The sequence below is a fragment of the Thunnus maccoyii genome, chromosome 24 (assembly GCF_910596095.1).
Source record: "Thunnus maccoyii chromosome 24, fThuMac1.1, whole genome shotgun sequence".
Classification (NCBI taxonomy): Eukaryota; Metazoa; Chordata; class Actinopteri; order Scombriformes; family Scombridae; genus Thunnus; species Thunnus maccoyii.
Window position 1 is genome coordinate 584,075 of NC_056556.1, and position 23,598 is coordinate 607,672.

Sequence of the window (23,598 nt, forward strand, 5' to 3'; positions counted from 1 at the left end):
AATAAATAACCATTTTTATTTATTTTTATTTCCTCTCCAGGTTGAGTGGCTGTAACCTCTCAGAGAGAAGCTGTGCAGCTCTGTCCTCAGTTCTCAGCTCCCAGTCCTCTAGTCTGAGAGAGCTTGATCTCAGTAACAACGACCTACAGGATTCAGGAGTGAAGCTACTGTCCGCTGGCCTGGAGAGTCCACACTGTACACTGGAAATTCTCAGGTCAGGATTCATCAACCTGTTCAGTAGATGACAATTAAAATCCTGATATAAATTTTGGGTGACATAAGTAGAGAAGTGCAGTGCAGACGTGCAGTATTTTCTAACCCTAATCTTATTGTTTGTCCAGATGTCCTGAATTGAGTTGATAAACTGTAAAACTCAACCTGAAATCACATTAGCGTAGTCACTATGGAAGGACTAACAGTCTCAAACAACTGGCTAACACTGCTTATTTCATAGCAGTACTCTCAGACTGACTGACGTGTGTTTTGTGTGTCTGCAGCCTGTCAGGATGTCTGATCACTGAGGAAGGCTGCGCTTCTCTGGCCTCAGCTGTGAGCTCCAACCCCTCCGATCTGAGAGAGCTGGACTTGAGCTACAATCATCCAGGACACTCAGGAGAGAAGCTGCTGTGTGCTGGACTGCAGGATCCACTCTCGAAACTGGAAAATCTCAGGTATGGCCTGCTTCACCACATCAAGTAGGTCATAACAGAGACATTTGTCTTTTTTTACCTTTATTTTTCCAGTGAATTGATGCTCTCATTTTCAGGAGCACCCTGAAGACTCAAACAATTACACACACATTTACACCTTCAGGCTGTTCAGTAAAACCACAGTTGGCCACTGAGCAGGTCCACTAGAGCAGTTGCAGATTCCCTACACTATAGGCTACCAGTGCTTATTTATTATATATTTTATTATAACTGAAAATGCAATGCAGGAAGAGCCAGGCCTGGAGTCACCCCACAGTGCCCAGAACCTCCATGTACCACAAGCTCCACCCTAAGGCAGATCTGAACCTTGAAGGATCAAGTGGCCTCAGCTAAGAATTTGATCCTGTTCACACCTTGCATTAACATCCGTCTTGGGTGATCTGATCACAAGTGGACAGCTCTAAGTACAGGTGTGAATGCACCCAAAACACATTGAGGACACATTGAGATCTGATCGCTCAGACCACATTCGGAGGTGGTTTGGGCCACATTCTTTTAGCTGTGTGTATGGAATGTATCCACAATGAAGGACCATCTACTCAACTGACGTCCTCTGCATAAGCCCAAATATGTACACATCCGTACACCAACAGTGCCGTGTTAAAGTGCAAAACAACAAGAAGACGCCACAACAACAAAACAAATGGATTTTAATTTAATTTAATTTTACTTTCCGACAGACTAGGCATGGGAAGTACATTGCTGCCTCCTGCCGGTTAAAAAAACAATGCAGTTGGTCTTTGCAAATGGAAATGATGTACATGTTTATTTGTATATAAAGTGGGAAAGTGAGATCTGATCACAAGTGTTCACTCAAGACGCATGTAGACACATTCTAATGCCAGGTGTGAATTGACGTACTTAGAGCTGTCCACTTGTGATGCATCTTAATGCCAGGTGTGAACAGGGCCTTAGAGAGGGTGGCTCCAGTTTGAACAGAACGGGATCCTAAAGTACAGCCAAGGGTGATCCAGTTAATGTCAACTATCAGAAATTGAAATTAATTTTTAGTGTTTTTTTAACTCAACATGGTGAACAGATGAAAACAAATAAAAACATTAAATAATATGATTGGTTGATTGAATGTACAATGCACTGAACTTGCCGTGGGTGTCACCCCTGCACTACAGGAGCTGGTGAGTAAGCACTGGTGCAAACACTAAAGGGCTGATAAATTTCACAATTCTCTGTGGTTTGGTTGTATTTCATCATTACTATTGTGTTCATAGGTCAGAGTTTTTTAACATGTTAGTCCATCCGTTCATATGACCCCCCCCTTCCTCCTTTCAGGCTGCAGCCTGCTGGAGTCCAATGGTTGACACCAGGTCTGAGGAAGTGTAAGTGTGTTTTTCATTTGATTCATGAAAACAGAGCAAATTTCAAACTGTGACATCACTCATTAACATCCTACTGAGGATGAGGATGATGTCATCAACAAACAGATGATAGGTCAATAACTGCAGCTGTATTACGTCTCGTTCTCTCCATTAGATTTCTGTGAACTCACACTGGATCCAAACACAGCACACAGAAACCTCAAACTGTCTGACAACAACAGGAAGGTGACACATGTGGAGGAGAATCAGTCATATCCTGATCATCCAGACAGATTTGATCACTGGCCTCAGCTGCTGAGTAGAAATGATCTGACTGGTCGCTGTTACTGGGAGGTCAAGTGGGAAGGAGGGGTTCATGTATCAGTGACTTGCAGAGGAATCGGCAGGAGAGGAAAGCGTGCTCACTGCATGCTTGGAGGGAATGATCAGTCCTGGAGTCTGTACTGCTCTGATAAATATTACTCTGTCTGGCACAATAACAGAGGAACAGTGATTTCCTCCTCCTCCTCCTCCTCCCCTTCCTCCTCCTCCTCCTCCTCCCCCTCTGTCTCTAACAGAGTAGGAGTGTATGTGGACTGTCCTGCTGGCACTCTGTCCTTCTACAGAGTCTCCTCTGACACACTGATCCACATCCACACCTTCAACACCACATTCACTCAGCCTCTGTGTGCTGGGTTTAGGCTCTGGTCTCGTTCTTCATTTTCTCTGTGTTCAGTCAGTGGCTAACCCAGACCACTGATATCTGTTCAGGAAGATGTTTTTTGGAACCAACCAGGGGCCAAAAATATAAATGTTGTGTACGCACAAAAACCATGCATAAGCCATTTTCCACACATAAACTGGTGTTCATAAAAAGAGAATGTGCGTACCTCATACAGACTGAACATGTTTTTTCCAGAGCCAGCAGAAGGTTTTATGATGAGGTGGAGATGGAAAAATAAGAGATAAGTAACTCAGATCAAACTGTAAAACTAAGCAGATCAAAATTGTGTTACTGCATTGCCTGTTTTTCGCCTCAGATGTTTTCAGAAACAGATTTTAGTGCACTGTTTGGCTGTAATATGAGAAAGTTTGTGACCCAGCCGCCATGTTGTAAACAGACGCGGGAGGGCAGAGAGGGACTCACATGCACTAACATGCATGCACGGCCAGACCGGCTATCAAAACAAAAAGCAGAGAGGCTCAGATTACAACACACACAGAAGGAGTGTGCTTCATTCTCTGTTAAGATACCATTACTCCACTATATCTTCACATAGCAAATTGTTGTTTTCTGACTCTAGTACAGCTGATAATATATTGCAACTTTAATTACTTTTGTGTGATCAGTTTTTATCATTCTTTCAAAACAAAGGAGGCGTCCTTTTATTTCACTGTTAATATGCTTATTATTTTATCTTTAATTTTGACACACCATGTAAAGTCTGTTTTGCTCTGAGCACTACAAATTGAACCAGCGGAGGGCGGATCCTGAGATACCAAGCTCAGTGAGTGTGGAGAGGAGGAGTTGGTGGTTAACTGTATCAAAGGCAGCTGACAGGTCCAGTAGCAAAAGGGCTGAGGACTGACCAGGGGCTCTAGCTGAGCGTAGTTATTCCATAACCGCCAGTGGTGCAGTCTCGGTAGAGTGACCCTGCTTAAAGCCGGACTGATTTGGGTCGTACAGGTTGTTGGCAGAAAGGAATTCAGAGACTTGGTTAAAGACTGTGTGCTCAAGTACTTTTGACAGGAAGGGCAGGAGTGAAACCGGTCTGTAGTTTTCAACCTGAGCTGGGTTGAGTGTAGATTTTTTGAACAGAGGGGTGACTCAAGCTTAAATGCGGTGGGGAAAACACCCATTGTAAGTGAGGAGATGATGATGTGTGTGACCGCGGAGTTAAGTGCGGGGGAAATGTTCTGTAGCAGGTTGGATAGTATTGGGTCCAGTGGACAGGTAGTGGGACAGGAGTCCAGCAGAATTTTGGAGACTTCCTCCTTGGTCATAGGGGAGAATGAGGACAATGTGGTCCTGTTAGTGGGCAGCTGTAGACTGGGTTGGTCAGGCTCTGTGAACTGGTTACTGATGGCAGAGACCTTGTCAGTGAAAAATGAGGCAAACATGTCTGCAGTGAGCAGAGTGGAGGGCGGAGGAGGAGGCGGATTGAGGAGTGAATTGAAAGCAGAGAACATTTTCCATGCATCTGTGGCGCCACAGATCTTTTTCTGATAGTAAGTTGTCTTAGCAGTTTTTAGACTGGAGGAGAATGATGCAAGGAGACCCTGATAGTCACTGAGGTCAGTGGACTCTCTGGATTTACGCCATTTTCTCTCCACTGCTCTGAGTTCTGCCCTTTGCTCTCTGATGACTTCAGTGAACCATGGACTTGGGTGGTGATGCGAGCAGGTTTGGAAGTCAGAGGGCAGAGGTTGTTAAGAGAGGTAGCTAGTGAGGAGCAGAGTGTCTGTCACTTTATTGAACGTGAGTGAGGAAAATTCATCATGAGGAGGTAGGGTAGCCAATACCTCATTGGAAAGTTGAGACGGTGTGAGGGACCGGATGTTGCAGCGGAAAGAGATCATTTGTGGAGGAGCGTGAGGATGTCCTGGTAAGGTGATTGTAAATTGAATGAAGAAGTGGTCAGACAGAAATGTTGCTGAAATGTACTATATAAATAAACTTCCCTTGCCTAAACAAATATGTTTCCACCCTTAATTATTTCTTCTCCAAGCTTGTCTTCTACTCTCTAATGAGTGCTGGGAGTGAGAGTAACAATGAATGAAGGATAGACACACCACCATATTCGTCCTGTGTCACAGTTTAATCATGAAGTAAATGGAAATTAAATTTATGGTGATTTGTAGAACAATATATGAAATAGAAACACCTGTACAATGTTATATAATAACATATATATGTAATATTATAGCCTAATAGTTATTTACACTGTCAGATCAGATTCTTTGGTGATTTTATTACTGTAGTTTGTGAAGAAAAACATTTCATATTACAGTGCACAACTACAACAAAGTCTCAGAAATCACCATATAACTGAGTCCACAAACAGTCATGCAGCATCAACAAAACTGAACATTAATAAGTCAGCTGGTATTTACTGCTATTCAGTTTGCATTGTATAGCTTTGTATTTCTGTTTTTCACATTCCACTGTTGAGTATGAGATCAAATTCAAACTGGACAGTAAAAACACGAAATATTTAAATTTTAGTGGCTTTTATTCCTGCATTGAATCCTTTGTTGATAAGTCTTAGCTCATCAGACAGACTGTGACTAGAATGTTAGAATTTCTGATGAAAATCCCAACATCGAATCATTTCCTGGTTTGATTTTACATTTCTTTGCTGTGAATAGTCATCATGTGATGATGTGCACGTCCATTAATTGCTGTCACTTGTTATTTGAAATGTTAGAATTTTAAAATTATCTTGATGATTCATTGCTGTAATCTGACATAAAATGAAAAGCTTCAATACAGAAAAAAAAAAGACTGAAAAGCTTTTAGAAATGATCCTTTCACCTTTGCTGTGGCAGTGGTTTACAGTGATAGAAGACTCAGAAGAAGTTCAGAGGTTGTGAGTTCGATCCTGAGCCCGTCAGTCCAGCACCCAGAGGAAAGACTGAAAAGTGCTCCTCTCTTTGAGTCCATATCAGTAAGTTTAGAAAGATCAATATCAGTATTGACATCAGAATTTACAGCAGTTTAGTAATATGTGTGCTCACATAGTGTTGTTATCAGACTGATGAACATTAGTGCTAAAATAAAACAGTAAATGTGTTATAATGTCAGTGTGAATATCAGTATTACTGATACTGGAGGGCAGTGATCATGAGAGTTTCTCTGTGAGCCCAATAAGAGCTGTAGACTGTAGCACCTCACACCCTTTGACTCATGGCTCTTATCTTCTCATTCTACTATTGTTAAGCCCTAACAGTACCTGGCTGCAGACAAAATGGTGCGGAGCTGACAGTTATTTACCTAAACCGTCTCCCATTCATTCTCTATGTGCATGTGGAGCAGCAGGACTGACTGATATGTTTGTGAATGTATTGATGTATTTTGTATCTGTAATTATATTTTTTCTTGGTAAAAGCAACTGCAGCTGGAGCAGCAGATACCTGCTCAGCATCTCATCATCACCCCTGATCCTCAGCAGTGACCTTCACTCAGGCCTCTAATCCTGCAGGTCTGATGGGTCCAGAATGAGGATGAGGATGAGGAGAGCTCACTGTGTGAGTTTCAGTTCAGCATCATGCTTTTTCCACAGCTGATCTGTACTGATGAGTGCCAGTAATCTCACTTGGATGTGCATATTTTCTTTACAGTCACCAGAGACTCAGCTGATCTGAACTGAAAGCTTCTCACAGCCAATGAATACGTCTATAACTCTGTGACATCATCAGATCTGGATCAATGGACCTGATGCTGCTTTTGAAGTAAATATGCACTTGTGTTTATTTCATGGTGCAATTTTTTTTTGTGTAAATTGTTTTCAGTTAAGTGATGTTTATTCTGCTTGTCTGTGTTGTTTTTTTTATTTAGCCTGTTTAAAGCTCCTGTGTCTCCTTGAACTGATCTCATCTTCACTCCTTCAGTGTAACATGGTGAGAAATGAAACTTTTACTGCTGTTGGTTCATAAACAGTTTATGTTCATTATATCACATTCAGTCGTACTGACTTCTGTCCCTCCAGCCTCTGTTTAGACTCTTCTGGTCACTGTCCTTCATCTCAGACCTCCACACATCCCTCCTCTGGTCAGCCTGCAGCCTCCAGCTCTGACAGGACTACAACCAGCCAGACTTTCTGTTTGCCATGTCTGTATTTACTTTGTATCAACATCATCAATATGTGCATAAGCCAATCATATTGGCAGTGTTATGTATGACTTTATCAAATGTATTGAATTATAAGCCCAATTAATGTCTTGAATCTATTGTCTGCCTTGATCTTTACACAGATTATATAATGTTTATCAAAAATGACCAAGTAGATCATCGTCACTCTGGGCCAGGACAAATTAATTTATGAAAGCAATAATAATAACGACAATGTCTCGAGCCCAACTGAACCATGATAAGATGAGGGGAGGAGGAGGAGAGAGGAAGCACGAGCCAAAGGAGGTGCAGTGTTAAGTGTACAGGCCGCAGCCAGACCTTCTCTGTGAGTCACTTTAACAGTCAAATTACATCCAGATCAATATGGGGCATCAGTGTGGTTAACAGCAGTCATTGGTACAATTCTAATAACAATATTTAAACATTTTTATCACTTAAAAACACACGCGGTTTATCTTTTCACCAGCAGAGGGCGCCAAAGCTTTATCAAAGTTTTTTATTGAAGACGTCACTGTTGGTATCTGTGATTAATAGCAGTAATATGGACAATATTGATTTACAAAAAACAAACAAACAAACAAAAAACAAACAAACAAAAAAACAGTGTTAATATGTGTAACTGGTCAGACTGGTTTTCAGAGCAGAAGACTTGTACAGTTTGACAGTCTGACTGAAAACCTCAGTATGGACATATCTAATAGCTGGTAGCCTATCAATATGTACTAATCAGTACTGATGATTGTTAACAGGCTGAATAATATTTTCCAATATATGTTAAAAATGCAGTGATTAAAATCAAGTTTGAACAGCTTATGTTTGCGTTGCACGTTTTTTTCCAGAGACTGCAGACACGTGACAAGTGATCTTCGGTTATTTCCTGGTTGTTGTTCAGTTTCAGCCAGGCACCTCAACGTCACGCAGCGTCTTTTCTCCGGCTGAAGGTAAAGTAACCGACAGTTTTCAACGTTTTATACTTTGATCCACCTTTTATGTCACATCTCCGCCGGTTATTTACAGTAGAAACAGCGGAGTGTTAATCTGCTGCTCAGTAAATGTCACTGTGTGAGAATCCAGCGTGAGTCACGGCTGTGATCACCTGTACAGGTATTTCTGTTTAGCTGTGAACAGCTGATATGTGGTGTGTGGTTTGAAACAGCCCAAAGAAAAGCAGGTAAAATGCGGACTTTTCCTCCGGAGATTCACTTCGATGTGATGTTTTTTGACGTTTTTGGCAAACAAAAGAAAGTTTCCACGCAGTTTATGGAAGCAGCTGTAAAAACGTTTACAGGAGAAAGAGTTGGAAATTTGATGTTTTGTGACGAAGTTATTAGGAGCGTCTCTTTTCTCTGGTTTTAAAGTGATGCTGACCCTGAACACATCACAGAGAAACACACGTCTTTGTAAAGTGGAGGTTCTGCTGGTTTTCAGTGTGTGTTTGATGTCTGTCTTCTGGTTTGACACGGTTATGATAAGACCAAGGGGCGCAAGTGTTGATGCGTCCCGCGGCGCTAAAAGGATGTCCCGAGCAAGTGTTTTTGGCTCTAGTTCTAAACCCTGTTCTGTAAAATGGAGTATCTGCTGATCCACAGTCTTGAGTCATGGCTGTGTCTGTTTAGCTTACACCTGACATGTGATGTGTGGTCTGAAACAGCCCAAACAAAAGCTGTAAAAGTGCGGATTTCAGACGCACTTTCTCGTGCAGGGGTTCGTCTGTCAGCTCTGAGGAGGTATGAGGTGGGCGGTAAACCCTCCTGACAGGACTGACTCAAGATCTAAAAACAGGACCAAACATTTCCCTCATGTTATTCCAGGATGATGAAACTCAACCTGACGTCATGGTTCCTGTCAATGAACATTCATTGAAGACACAAATATAGCCTCAGGCTGCTGCATATTTATCACCTCTCTTCTCCCAATAAATCTTTAATTAACCAGCTGGATGTTAAAATGAAATAAACATAAAATTAATATGATAAAGAATAAATAAAAAGGGATCTGTGTTACAAATATTATTTTTTTTATTTTTTTCCCCACCGGACATTGATTCTGCACACTGCCACTCTGTGATAATGATTTATTTATTTATTTATTGAAAAAAAATGATAAAAATGGATTAAACAAACTACTGGAAATCAACCTATATTATATCAATTGAAGTAGAATGTATTTTGTCACTGTGTGAATTAGAAAATTAAAGTATCAATAAGTCTTAGTTATCACTTTTCAACACTTTCAACATAACTAACTGTCATCATGCAGTTGACCACATTTATAACCAAGGGCGCCAACGCACTAAGAATGACCAGTAATACCCTCCAATCATGTATGGGGTCACCTGAATAATTATCAATAAAGATATGACTCTGCAGTTCAAAGTGCCAACAATATTTATATCTAAATACATTTACTGAAGTACTGTACTTAAGTACAGTTTTGAGGTACTTGTACTTTACTTGAGTATTTCCATGTGATGCTACTTTCTACATTTCAGAGGGAAATATTGTACTTTCTACTCCACTACATTTATTTGACAGCTTTAGTTATTTTTCAGATGAAGATTTGACACAATGGATAATATAACAAGCTTTTAAAATACAACACATTGTTAAAGATGAAACCAGTGGTTTCCAACCTTTTTGTCTTTTGACGTCTTACAAAAAGCAGTGTGTAGTCGGGGTCACATTTCACATGTCTATGAGTTGTTAACAGCTCCACCAAATAGTGATTTTTCCCTCTAAACTTCTCACATGCTTTCATTTCAATAAATGTTCAAATGATCCAATATTTCAGCAAAAATCAAAGATTAGAGAAAAAGTCCAAAAACTGAAAACAGATTTGTGTATCAGAACTTTGTTTTTTCTTCTTTCCTCTCCCATTAATCATCTCACCACCCCTCAGATTTATCTGCTGACCCTTTGGAGGGGCCCGGCCCCTAGGTTGGGAACCACTGGACTAAACTGTATATAAAGTAGTGTAAACTAGCTCCACCTCCAGCAGCTACAACAGTAACATGCTGCTCTAACACTGATGCTTCACTATTAATAATCTAATGATGTCATATATAATAATATATCAGTCAGAGGGACCAAACCACTACTTTTACTGCAATACTTTAACTACATCAAGCTCATAATACTTATGTACTTTTACTGTTGTAGTATTTTTCATGCAGGACTTTTACTTGTAATGGAGTATTTTCACATTGTTGTATTGGTACTTTTACTGCAGTAAAGAATTTGAGTACTTCTTCCACCTCAGATTTTTCAGTATTTGTTGTGACAGTCAGAGCTCTGTTTGTTTGTTATTTCAGTGACAGGGATGATTGTCTGTGTGTTGATGAGGAGCCACCATGGGTCCACCAGTTTTATATAAAAGACAACTTTCTTTAAAGACAGCGTAAGTCAACTTTCTGTCTTGTCATAATGTGAGAAACATGAATCGGTTTTGTTGACTCTGTTAAAAGTCTGTCCAGCAGTTCTTTTGTCTGAAGGCTAAAAGTGATTTTTCCCTGCTGGTCTTCCTGTCTCCATCTTCCAGGATCTGTCAGAGACCAGACTCCCCTGAACCTGAACCTGAACCTGAACCCAGCTGTGTGTCCTTGAAAAGCAATCAGTCGAAGGCCGAACCTCTACTGTTTAAAGATGGACTCTGCTGTCCTGAACAATGGTGAGATGCTTATAAGTTTTAACCCTTTAAACTCAATAGTCACACCCAGGCTGCCATATATTGTATTTTTCAGAACAGCTCAGGCTATTCAGAAATGCCATCATTTTGTATGCGAGTAGTACTATACAGGCCCTAGGAAACTTTTTATGGTGAAAAAACACAACTAAAAATGTAAACGTAATTTTTTGTCTTTATGTCCAGAAGTTTTAAATCCAGCACACATCTCCATATCTGTATGGATAAAGGAGGTTGTCAGGGTTCCAGGGATATAAGAACCATGTTGATGGGAATATTCTGAGCCTTAGTAAGGTCAGAACATGTATTGATAGTGCCAGGTGAATTGATTTTCATTGATTTGATCACTCTGATAGATTTGCTGATTGTAATTGTTCCGTATCAGCCAGCAAGGATCAATCCGTTTAGTGACAGATATCAAGTTGTGATGTCACAGAACTTCTGGAAAGAAAACAGAGTTTCCACACAGACATGGATGTAACTGTAAGGTCTTTACAGGACAAAAAGTCAAAATTTTGATGATTCAGAACCAGTATCTCAAGTTATAAAGCATCTTTGTTCTCTATTTTAAATTTTAAAAAAATCTACTGATGCTGATGCTCTCTTTAACATCTATATGGATGATCTGTTAATGCAGTTAAATGGATGTGGAACAGGATGCATGGTCGGTAATTCTCTCATTAACCCCTTTATGTATGCAGATGATTGAGTGATTTTCTGTCCATGTAGTGCTGCTCTGCAACAGTTATTGAGGGTCTGCCCACAATATGGTCTAGATTTTGACATAAAATATAATGCAAATGAGAGTAATATGATAGTCAGAAATAGGGAAGACAGAAAATTAGTATTTCCTGATTTCTTCTTTCTTCCTGCCTAGCCCCTTAAAGTGTTAATGAGGCTAAATATTTGGGCCATTACATAACTAATGATCAATCAGATGAGAAGGACATTTACAGAGAGTGTTGAAAGTTGTACGCACAAGCAAACATGTTGACTCATAAGTTTAGTATGTGTTCAGTGACTGTGAGGACATCTCTTTTTTAAAGCTTTTTTTTACCCCACTATTTACGGCTCATCTGTGGTGTTGCTACAGAAAAGGCAGCATGCAGAGACTCACAGTGGCTGTCTGTTAATGTTGGTGTACCTACCTGCTCTGCTGTAATTTGAAATCTTACATATAGATGTTTGTGCAGGTTATCTGATCCTGTTAATAGTATTATTTTAGCTTTAACCAACCCTGAACTGAGTTCTGTCAGGTTCTCATCTAGAATGTGGAAACATTTGTGTTCCAGCCTAAATGCAAAGGTATGATCGTTGTGGAATGCCTTTTGTTTTTGTGTTCTTTTTTTAGAGATTTTTTCTTGTGTGTGTGTATTTTATAGTCATATCATGTTGATAGCAGCTACTTCATTAAAAAGCTGCTATTGAAAAAGTTAATTTCTTTGTGTCTACCAGGAACCATCAGAGACCAGACTCCTCTGAACCTGAACCCAGCTTTGTGTCCTTCAAGAGCAATCAGTCAAAAGCCGAACCTCTTCTGTTTAAAGATTTTGAACTCAGGTAAGCTGTTGTCATGCACTCTTAATAGAGTTCTTGCCTAAAATGTACACTAGAGATGTATGTTAATAAAAAGAACACTAGATGTGTACATTTATTTAAAAAAGACTAAGTGTACATTTTTGAAAAGAAATTGGAGAAAAATTGTGCTCTTTGTTTTTTAAAAAAGAGCAAAAGTGAGCATTTAAAAGACTAGACATCCAAATGAGAAAATACTTGAGGAGTACATTGCTAAAAGTTGTAACGTGCACATTTATAAACACTGTAATTTCAATACAGTTTTATTTATATAGTGCCAAATCATAACAGAAGTTATCCCAGGGCACTTTTCACATAGAGCAGGTCGATTGGATGGTGAGGTATCACGACTATATTGCATGAAATTTCAGAGCTACTCCACTCCAATGTCGCCTGAAACTTGACATATATTTCAAACTAAGCACATTCACGTCACTTGAAGTGACAGACATCTCCAGATTAAAGATTTTTGTTTTGCTTAGATTAAAGATGTTGTGTTTTTTACTTTTATACCATAATGCCCTATTTTGTTTGTAACCAACCCTTAATTTATTTATTTTATGGAAAATATCAATTTGGCAATAATAATTCATTGCTTACTCTCACTTTACTACAGTCTCACACTTAAGGCCTAGTAACATGGCTCACTTTTATATACATTTTTAAAGGCTACTAATAAAAGTGTACTTTATTTAAAAAGAGAACTTAAATTGTATATTTATAAAAAAGGAAGACTAGCAGTCTTTATGTATTAAAGGAACACCTAAACATAACCACATTTATGAAATGTAGAGTAGAAGTGTTTATTTATGCAAATGAAAACTAGAAGAAAACTGTACACTTATAAAAGACTGAAAACGTACATTTATAAAAGTAGGAAAGAAAAAGTGAACATTTATGAAATGACAAAAAATTTATAAAATAATGAAAATGAGTAAAAGAAAAAATAGAAATAAACATTAATGAAAGAGTAGTATAATAAACTGTACATATTTTGTAAAAGACTGCAAGTGTACTTTAATAAAAAAGTTTATATTTATAGAAAGGAAGGATGAGCCGTGTGTGTATGTAATGAAACAAAAAATTGAACATAACTACATTCATAAAATGTAGAGTAAAAGTGTTATACAAATGACAACTAGAAGAAGAGACGATTAAAACTGTACATTTTTATAAAGAATTTTTTTTGGCATTTTATTGGACAATGGGCAGTGAAGAGGTAGACAGGAAACAGGGAGAGAGATGTGTAAAACGGGCAACAAAGGTAGCTGGCTGGAACCAAACAGAGACATCGAGCACAGTAACTGTTGAGTTACCAGGATGCTCTCAACCTGTACATTCATAAAAGAAAGGACCAGCAGTGTGTTTTTTTTTGTTTGTTTGTTTTTTTAAATAGAAGTGTATAATTCCTAAAATGAATGCTAAAAATGTGTAAAAAATTCAAAAAGTGTTTTTTTTTTTGTCAAAAGTGTCCCTATATAACAAAAGATCACTAAAAATATGCATCTATTAAAAGAACACTAAACATGTTAATTTATAAAAGACTAAAACTGTAGATTTATTTTATGAAAGGAGACGAGCAGTGTTATTTAGCATTATAAAAAAAATTTTAGAAAAACTTGAAGTGTATTATTATTATTATTATTAATAATGTGAGCTCATTCTTCATGATTCCTCCACAGAGTGGACCAGGAGAGTTCAGAGGTTCCCAGTGATCAGTCTGCCGAGCAGCATCAAACACACCTGGACTCCATATTTATGGTCTGTACATGTACAACAACTACTTTTACATCTATTCTGTTCACAATCATCTCCATGCTGCACTTTGTAGACCAGTGGATTGTCAGTCTGTCCAACATGGATCTGATGTTTGCTTCACGATTTTTGTTTGATTGTGTAATTCATGTAGTATTTTGTTCCAGCTTCTGGAGGAGAACATCATCACTTTTGTGAAGAATGAGCTTAAGAAGATGCAGAGGGTTCTGAGTCCTGATTACCCAGAATGCCTAGAGAGTCAGAGGGAGGATGAGGAGGTGTTGGACTGTGGGGAGGAAGAGGAGAGGAGGAGCAGCAGAGAGTCATTTCTGAAGATCACGCTGCACTTCCTGAGGAGAATGAAGCAGGAGGAGCTGGCTGACCGTCTACAGAGCAGTAAGAGGATTTCTATAAAGACTGGTGAATTAAGAGAGACTCCATTTTTTGGATATCTATAAATTTAAACATTTGTCAATATGCAGGAGTTTTAAGTTGGTCGACAGCTGTTTTCGGCAAGTCCCTTCTTCATTTTACATCTTGGAAATGTTTTTTGGCATCTGAATTTTGAACATCAAGTAAGCTAATTGCAAAAACCAGGAAACTACCTCTGAACCTATATCTTTATCACATTACCCCTTGACTACCATAAATCCCTCTTCCTCTGTCTCAGCCAGTCTATAATAACCCAAATCTATCAGGCTCAGAACTTTAACAAAAACAAGATGTAGATTCCACATTGCACAGGTTCTACCTTCTTTGTTGAATCATTTTTGCCTCCTAAGCCTATGCTTTTGTGCTGAATTTGGAAGCATTTGCTGTTGGATCCTTTTTGCCTTTGATAATGATTTCATGATTCTATTTTCATGCCAAGGCATTACAAAATATAGCCCCTGTTCACCATTCCTAAGCCTATGCTTTTGTACTAAATTTGGAAGCATTTGCTGAAAATTTTTGGGACTTATAGAACTGTTATACCTATAGGTAAAACAACATGCTGATGATATGATTTAAAATCAACTAATTTACAGGCACTACTGGATTCAATTGATAAGACTTTTAAAACATACCCATAGGTAAGGTATACAGTGATGGGAATTGGGATATACCCTGTGAGTCACTGGGATGCTGAGTTTCCCCGTAGTCTTTACTGTGGTTGTTGGACTTCAGATTAGTCTCCCTGAAGAGTCAACCTACAACCTGAAAATGTCTTAGTGTGTTCTACCCCATTTGGACACAGAGGCTGAAGCTTTATTTCTGAGCTTTTCAATATTTAAACTGATTTATCTTCAAATCTCTAGAGTTACCTGGGAGTTGGCCACCAGTTTATAAAGTGTGCAGAGGGTACCTTACACCTTCAGCCACCGTGGTGTTAGTGAGCTTTTTAGCCATCCAACACATTGAGCTAATTGGTCTTAGTCTAGAAACAATAAAGTTCTTGAAAACAGCATTTTTAACATCTAGACCAAGTTCAGCACCGGTTAATTATGAACATTTTATTCACATACCGGTTGTAATGGCAATTTTCATTTTTTGATGTCCTTTCTTTTCCTGTTTTTCCGGTTTACCATTACTACACAGGTAGGTTAAGTTAGGAGTGATCTTACGCAGATTCAAGAACAGATTTTCCAGTCCGTTGGCTGCCGTTTAGTTTGTTGTTTTAGTCTTTGTACATGACATGAACATACCGGGTTTCTATCCTGCCAGCTGTAGTGTGCGTCTGTTCCCGATCTGGTAAGAACTGTATGTGCTCCACCTGCCTGTGCCTTCCGTTTCCTGTCACCTATGCCCCTAAATATACAACCCTGTGCATCTCATGACCGCCACCCAGTGTCCAAAATAATACTGCAAGTTATAACTAAACAAATGACATGCCAACAATCAACATAAATGGCTCCTACATACCGGCCCCTAATTGTTTTAAGTATATAACAAAACAATTACCAATAAATAATAAAAAAGGTGCCATATCCATTATACATTACATATACAATTTTCAAAAAATGCATCTACTATGTGTTGGCATTAATCTTCTTTACTGATTCTTCAGTCTTCTTTTTTCTTTTTTTCTTGCCGTTTAGGTCTCGGCTTCTTGGAGCAGACATATCTTTGTTATTGGTCTTTCCAAGATGCTGCTCTTTGTCTGAAGTCGAACTGTGCGCACAAGTCCTTGTGCATCTGGTTTAGTTTCCAGTATTCTGCCCATTAGCCATGAGCCTCGTGGTGCAGTAGAATCAACCACCACAACAATGTCACCTGGAGCAAAGCTTCTTTTTACCTTTGACCACCGTTGTCGTTCTTGGATAAGAGGTAAGTATTCCTGTGTCCACCGTTTCCAAAAGAGATCTGCCATGTATTGCACCTGTCTCCATCTGCGTTTGATGTACAAGTCTTCTTTTACAAAGAGTCCAGGTGGTAGTATTGGCTTAGACTTCAACAGAAGAAGATGGTTTGGTGTGAGTGCTTCCAGATCCATTGGATCATTAGCAGAGATTGCAGATTCCAAGTGAGGTTTTGGCCATTCTCTGTCTGGCTTACAGAGAAAATCTGGTCCCTGGATCCATCTTTTGCAGCTCAAGAAGCGGTCTGCTGTTAGTCCTCTTGAGGCTTCATCTGCAGGATTTTCCTTTGTGTTAACATATCTCCATTGTGATACATCAGTAGCATCCCTTATAAAAGAGGTCCTGTTTGCTACAAATGTTTGGAAGCGTTTGGTTTCGTTGTTGATGTATTTAAGCACCGTTGTGCTATCGGTCCAGAAGATGGATTTGTCCAATTGAAGCTGTAATTCCTTTCGCAGCATTGTGTCAACTTTGACAGCTAGGACTGCAGCTGTGAGCTCCATTCGGGGAATCGTTATTTGTTTCAATGGTGCCACTCTGGATTTTCCTATTATGAATGCAACATGCGCTTCTCTGTTATAGTTTTCCAGTCTTATATATGAGGCAGTACCATAGCCACTTTCACTGGCGTCTGAAAAGTGGTGTAGCTGTGCAAATCTGATTTGACCAAAGCTTGTGGGCTTCATGCACCGGTCTACTTTAAACTCTGCCATCTTGTTAAGGTCTGCTAGCCATCCTGTCCACCGATGCAAGAAGGTTTGGGGTATGTTTTCATCCCATCCAAGTTTTCTCTTACAGAGCTCCTGCATAATCAGTTTGGCTGGCAGAGTAAATGGTGCAACAAATCCTAAAGGGTCGTATATAGAGCCGACTACGGACAAGATGCCACGTCTGGTGTATGGTCGTTCCTGTGCAGCAATTTTGAACTTGAAGACATCTGTTTCAACACACCAGTGCAATCCCAGGGCTCTTTCCATTGGCAGATTGTCTTTGTCCAAGTCCAACTCCTTAGTCTCTTTGGTTCGGTTTTCTTGGGGAATGGATGCCAATACAACACGGCTGTTGCTGATCCACTTTGACAGCATGAATCCTCCCATTTTGCAGAGAGCAGTCAGGTCTCTTACCATTTGAACTGCTTCCTGTTCCGAAGGCAGGGATTTCAAACAATCATCTACATAGAAGTTGTTCCGTATTGTGTTTGTTACCTCTGATGGAAAGTGACCTTTGTTGTCATCAGCAGTCTTCCTTAATGCAAAGTTTGCACAACTTGGTGACGACACGGCTCCAAAGAGATGTACTTTCATCCGGTATTCAACAAGATCTTGCTGCACATCACCATCGGGCCACCACAGGAATCGCAGATAGTCAACATGCTTTTCTGATACTCTGACTTGATGAAACATTGCTTTGATGTCAGCCATCAAAGCAACCGGCTCTTGTCTGAATCTGATGAGAACTCCAATGAGTGAGTTGGTAAGGTCTGGACCCTGCAGCAATTGGCAGTTAAGTGATGTTCCTTTAAAGACTGCACCACAGTCAAACACTACCCTTAAGGTTCCTTTCTTTGAGTGATACACTCCGTGATGTGGGATGTACCAGAGTTCTCCATCGCTTCGATTCAGCTGGTCGACTGGTACCACTTCAGCATAACCATTGACAATCATTTCTGTGAGGAAAGATGTATATTCATCATGAAATTTCTTATTCTTGGCAAACTTGCGTTTCAGGCTCTGGATGCGCTGCACTGCAATGCAACGGTTATTTGGCATGCTGGGCTTTTCTTGTGTGAAAGGTAAATCTAGGCAGTAGTGTCCATCTGTCACTTTTGCTGAGCGATTCACAATGTCCAAGAATTTTACATCTTCCCTAGACATTTCCTCTGTTTCCTTGCTGGTTCCTTCACTGAAGTCATGATTGTACTGTTTGACCAGTAGCTCCTCCAAGTTTACAATGGATATTCGATTGACAGCAGCAGCAGGGCAGCCATTTTCATCCCTTATGCTTTTGTCTCCTCTCAGGGGACCATAGATGACCCACCCCAGTAGGGTCCTCACAGCATATGGTCCATCCCCTTGGCTGTTGACCAGCTCCCAAGGTTCCAATACCTTTGAAGCATTTGTCCCGATGAGTAGGTCAATGCCAGAGTCTATTTCATGAATCATGATATCCTTCAAGTAAGGCCATTGTGTCAGATCTTCTTGTCTGGGAATGTTGAGCTGGGAAACAGGCATGGTTTTATGTGTGAACACATCAGATATTTGAATGAAATAGTCTTTGTCCAGACTAGATATTTCCAAACCTGAGATATGATGACTGGTCACAGGCTTCACTTGGTTCATGGTACGTAAAAGAATATTGGTCCTTTGCCCTGTTATGTTCAGCCTTCTCATCAAGCTTTCTGTGCAAAAGGTAGATGTACTTCCATGATCCAAAAATGCATATGTTTGCAACACTGTGTCCCCCTTTTGGCTCTTTACTTGTACTGGTACAATGGAAAAGGTACAGTTTTCATCACCGGCCCCAATATGCCCACATGTATGAGGTGAGAGAACAGCATTACTCCCAGTTGCTTTTTCACTCTGTTCTGTATGTTCTGTTTTTTTTCCTTTGTCCTTTTGTTCAATGTGAAGTATTTCAGGATGATTTTGGTTGCACACATCACAAGTCAAACGACTCTTGCAGTCTTTGCTCATGTGTCCTATTTTTAAACATCCAAAACAGACTCCCTTCTCCTTTAAGAAGTCTATTTTTTCTCTGTGCATCTTCTTCCTGATCTGTGGACACTGCCCCAATGTGTGACCACTCTTGTTGCAGAACAAACAAGAACTTTGAGAATTGGTAGTAGGTACATTTCCTTTCATTCCATTTGTTGTCAAATTTTCTTGTACTGATGTTTTTACTGGTGTTACAGCTGTTGCAAAACTGCTTCCTCTAGGTCTTGACTTTTCTCTTGTTTTAGTAGAGCTTTTGACAGTTGCAGCTGGCTTAGCATCCTGAATGTTTCCAAAAAGTGGATCTGATAGTATTTTCACTTGTCTCTCTATGAAGTCTACCAGGTCAGGAAATCTAGCTCGGTGTCCACGCTGCTCCTGTAACTGACATGCTCTACTTCTCCACTTGTCTCTGAGCCTGTAAGGCAGTTTCAGAAGGATGGTCTTCATATTGGAAGCAACATTCATTTCCTCCATATAGGTGAGATGTTCCATTGCAGTGCAACAACCTCTAAGGAACAGTGAGAATGCTTGCAATGCTTCCACATCCTCTGATTTGATCACTGACCAGGCAAATGCTTTGTCCATATATGCAGTGGCAATCTTATGTTCATTACCAAAATGTTCTTTGAGCAGATCTTTTGCTCTTTGATAGCCCTGGGCTGGGGGCAGATGTTGACAGCTGCGGACTAAGTCTTTTGGAAGCCCTCTTGTATATTGCTCTAGGAAATGCAAGCAGTCACTGTAGTCATCACACTTTTTTTCAACTCCTCTCTCAAATGCCCTGCGGAAAACGTCGTACTGTAAAGGATCACCATCATAAACAGGAATGACTCTTGGTGGTAAAGTAGAAGAGAGACTTTGTTGAGCCAGGAGAGCAGTGATGTCATTTTGCCTCTGTATTAGGTTACACATATCAACTTGATTGCCATCATTCAATACAGGGGGTGTAGTGCGAACATACCCCTGCATACGACTCTGTACATTTTGCCTTTGAGGAGAATATTGTATTAGATGGGTTGTATCATGAGGTCGAACAGATGGTCCGTGAGCTGTTTCTTTTGGTCTAACAACCTGTTGCTGGGAAGAAGAGTTAGTTTCAATCAACACATTCTGTCTTTGCTGCACTTGATCTGGTAGATATTCATTTGTGTGTGGATTTAATTTAGCTGATGTTTCATTTTGAGCAGTTCCTTTTCTCAAATAAGAGTTCATCCCATCAGAAACTCTAGAGCTGCTTCTTGATCCCAAGGCCTCAAGTATGTTGATTTTTGCATTGGTTGCTGCCAGTTCAGTTTCTAGTTCCAGTTGCTCTTTCTTTCTTTTCAATTGTTCTTCTTGTGCCTCAAGCTCATGTTTTTTCTTCAGGGCAGCAACACGTTCCATGAGAGCAGCCTTTTCTGCCTGAGCTTTAATGCAAGCAGAGGATGTTGAAGATGCACGTGATGAAGAACTGGATTTGTGCTTTGATTTAGGTTTTGAGGCATTTGAAACACTGTCATCAGGTCCAATGTCATCTGAATTTACTACACTTCGTAGTATGACACTTTCAGCAATGGAGTGTGCAATTTGCTGTCCAGCCTCAGGTAACCACACCTTTACATTTTGTATACACCCTTTAAAGATTTCCATTTTTCGTTGAAACCACTGATTTTGCTTTTCAAGTTCATCTTCAGGCAGTGGTAAATTCACCAGTGATTCATGGTTTTCCTTGGCTTCATCACAGAGCTTGATTAATTGAAACAAATTAGATTGTACTTCTCTTGCATTTTCCTTTAATTTCATGAGCTCTTTCAGCATTTCCATCAACTTGTTAGCTTGTTTACATTTTCTGTTTCGTGTCTTTTGACAATTTGCAATGAACAATTCCAAGCCTTTGGCAGTGTGTTTGATAACCCTTTTTTCCTTTTCAACATCGTCATCTTGTGACTGAGCATCAGACTTAACAACAGACATATTTGTTCACTGTCTCTTTAAGACTTGTTGACGAAAGCCGTATGCTGCCGGCACAATGTTTCAAACAGCTGATCGATGTGCGATCGTAGCTTTCAGTCTTCAGTCCACCAACTCCATTATAATAGCCGTCTTCCAATACGGCTTTGCATATAGCTTCTCCAATAAAGCTTAATGCTTGCATGTACTCACTCAGTTTGCGGTTTTCAATCACCGTCAGGTAAGCGCAGGTGACGAAGATGTCCACCTGGTTTGGTAATGGCGGCGTCCTCTTTGTTGTTCCGCGAGACAATGCTCAGTCCGTCTGAATGAATCACGAGCTCCAGTTTCACTGGAAGAGCGAGTTCTTACTTAGGTGTAATGGCAATTTTCATTTTTTGATGTCCTTTCTTTTCCTGTTTTTCCGGTTTACCATTACTACACAGGTAGGTTAAGTTAGGAGTGATCTTACGCAGATTCAAGAACAGATTTTCCAGTCCGTTGGCTGCCGTTTAGTTTGTTGTTTTAGTCTTTGTACATGACATGAACATACCGGGTTTCTATCCTGCCAGCTGTAGTGTGCGTCTGTTCCCGATCTGGTAAGAACTGTATGTGCTCCACCTGCCTGTGCCTTCCGTTTCCTGTCACCTATGCCCCTAAATATACAACCCTGTGCATCTCATGACCGCCACCCAGTGTCCAAAATAATACTGCAAGTTATAACTAAACAAATGACATGCCAACAATCAACATAAATGGCTCCTACACCGGTGTTTTGTTTGCGTAACAGTACGTAGTGTGTGTTCTCAAAACTCAGAGGAACCAAATATTTGCATCAATAAACCTTACTTATTTGATATTTGTTTTGGGAAATAAAATTCCTTTTATACATAATAAGATTCTTTGTCCTTTCAGAATCTCCTGCAATGTGCCAGCTTAACCTCAAGTCTAGCCTGAAGAAGAGGTTCCAGTGTGTGTTTGAGGGGATTGCTAAAGCAGGAAACCCAACCCTTCTGAATCAGATCTACACAGAGCTCTACATCACAGAGGGAGAGACTGCAGAGGTCAATGATGAACATGAGGTCAGACAGATTGAAACAGCATCCAGGAAACCAGACAGACCAGAAATAACAATCACACAAGAAGACATCTTTAAAGCCTCACCTGGAAGAGATGAACCAATCAGAACAGTGATAACAAAGGGAGTGGCTGGCATTGGGAAAACATTCTTAACACAGAAGTTCACTCTGGACTGGGCTGAAGACAAAGCCAACCAGGACATACAGTTCACATTTCCATTCACTTTCAGAGAGCTGAATGTGCTGAAAGAGAAAAAGTACAGCTTGGTGGAACTTGTTCATCACTTCTTTACTGAAACCAAAGAAGCAGGAATCTGCAGGTTTGAAGAGTTTCAGGTTGTGTTCATCTTTGATGGTCTGGATGAGTGTCGACTTCCTCTTGACTTCAACAACAATGAGATCCTGACTGATGTCACAGAGTCCACCTCAGTGGATGTGCTGCTGACAAACCTCATCAGGGGAAAACTGCTTCCCTCTGCCCGCCTCTGGATAACCACACGACCTGCAGCAGCCAATCAGATACCTCCTGAGTGTGTTGGCATGGTGACAGAGGTCAGAGGCTTCACTGACCCACAGAAGGAGGAGTACTTCAGGAAGAGATTCAGAGATGAGAAGCTAGCCAGCAAAATCATCTCCCACATCAAGACATCACGAAGCCTCTACATCATGTGCCACATCCCAGTCTTCTGCTGGATCACTGCTACAGTTCTGGAGGATGTGTTGAAAATCAGAGAGGGAGGAGAGCTGCCCAAGACCCTGACTGAAATGTACATCCACTTCCTGGTGGTGCAGTCCAAACTGAAGAATGTCAAATATGATGGAGGAGCTGAGACAGATCCACACTGGAGTCCAGAGAGCAGGAAGATGATTGAGTCTCTGGGAAAACTGGCTTTTGAGCAGCTGCAGAAAGGAAACTTGATCTTCTATGAATCAGACCTGACAGAGTGTGACATCGATATCAGAGCAGCCTCAGTGTACTCAGGAGTGTTCACACAGGTCTTTAAAGAGGAGAGAGGGCTGTACCAGGACAAGGTGTTCTGCTTCATCCATCTGAGCGTTCAGGAGTTTCTGGCTGCTCTTCATGTCCACCTGACATTCATCAACTCTGGAGTCAATCTGCTGGCAGAAGAACAAACAACTTCCAGAAAGTCTGAAACTAAACAAGAATCTGTGGAGACGTATCTCTACCATAGTGCTGTGGACAAGGCCTTACAGAGTCCAAATGGACACCTGGACTTGTTCCTCCGCTTCCTCCTGGGTCTTTCACTGCAGACCAATCAGACTCTCCTACAAGGCCTTCTTACACAGACAGGAAGAAGCTCACAGACCTATCAGGAAACAGTCGAGTACATCAAGAAGAAAATCGAGATGAATCCCACTCCAGAGAGAAGCATCAATCTGTTCCACTGTCTGAATGAACTGAATGATCGTTCTCTTGTGGAGGAGATCCAACAGTACCTGAGATCAGGAAGTCTCTCCACAGATAAACTGTCTCCTGCTCAGTGGTCAGCTCTGGTCTTCATCCTACTGTCATCAGAAAAAGATCTGGATGTATTTGACCTGAAGAAATACTCTGCTTCAGAGGAGGCTCTTTTGAGGCTGCTGCCAGTGGTCAAAGCTTCCAAGAAAGCTCTGTAAGTGTTTAGAG

At 40.4% G+C, this 23,598-nt stretch overlaps 2 protein-coding genes and 1 long non-coding RNA gene across 6 annotated transcripts in view; 2 read left to right on the forward strand and 1 right to left on the reverse strand.

Annotated features, from left to right (window-relative positions):
- Positions 1 to 23,598, forward strand: part of LOC121891677 (NLR family CARD domain-containing protein 3-like) — a 408,525-nt gene that overhangs the window by 380,868 nt on the left and 4,059 nt on the right. For 2 of the 4 annotated variants that reach the window (XM_042404202.1, XM_042404204.1), the window contains exons 6-7: positions 14,057 to 14,285; positions 21,787 to 23,584. In XM_042404202.1, coding sequence (XP_042260136.1) covers positions 14,057 to 14,285; positions 21,787 to 23,584 — 2,027 coding nt within the window. Of the gene's footprint in view, positions 1 to 40; positions 215 to 7,757; positions 7,820 to 10,188; positions 10,275 to 10,415; positions 10,545 to 12,014; positions 12,120 to 13,816; positions 13,896 to 14,056; positions 14,286 to 21,786; positions 23,585 to 23,598 lie in introns of those variants that run through there. The other 2 variants (XM_042404203.1, XM_042404201.1) reach the window with 2 other exon arrangements.
- Positions 1 to 23,598, reverse strand: part of LOC121891678 (protein NLRC3-like) — a 1,105,688-nt gene that overhangs the window by 25,510 nt on the left and 1,056,580 nt on the right. The window lies entirely within an intron of this gene.
- LOC121891763 lies at positions 5,636 to 6,879 on the forward strand. Its single transcript, XR_006094143.1, has 5 exons — positions 5,636 to 5,694; positions 6,136 to 6,274; positions 6,368 to 6,478; positions 6,585 to 6,646; positions 6,736 to 6,879. It is a non-coding gene; the product is annotated as an uncharacterized LOC121891763 (long non-coding RNA).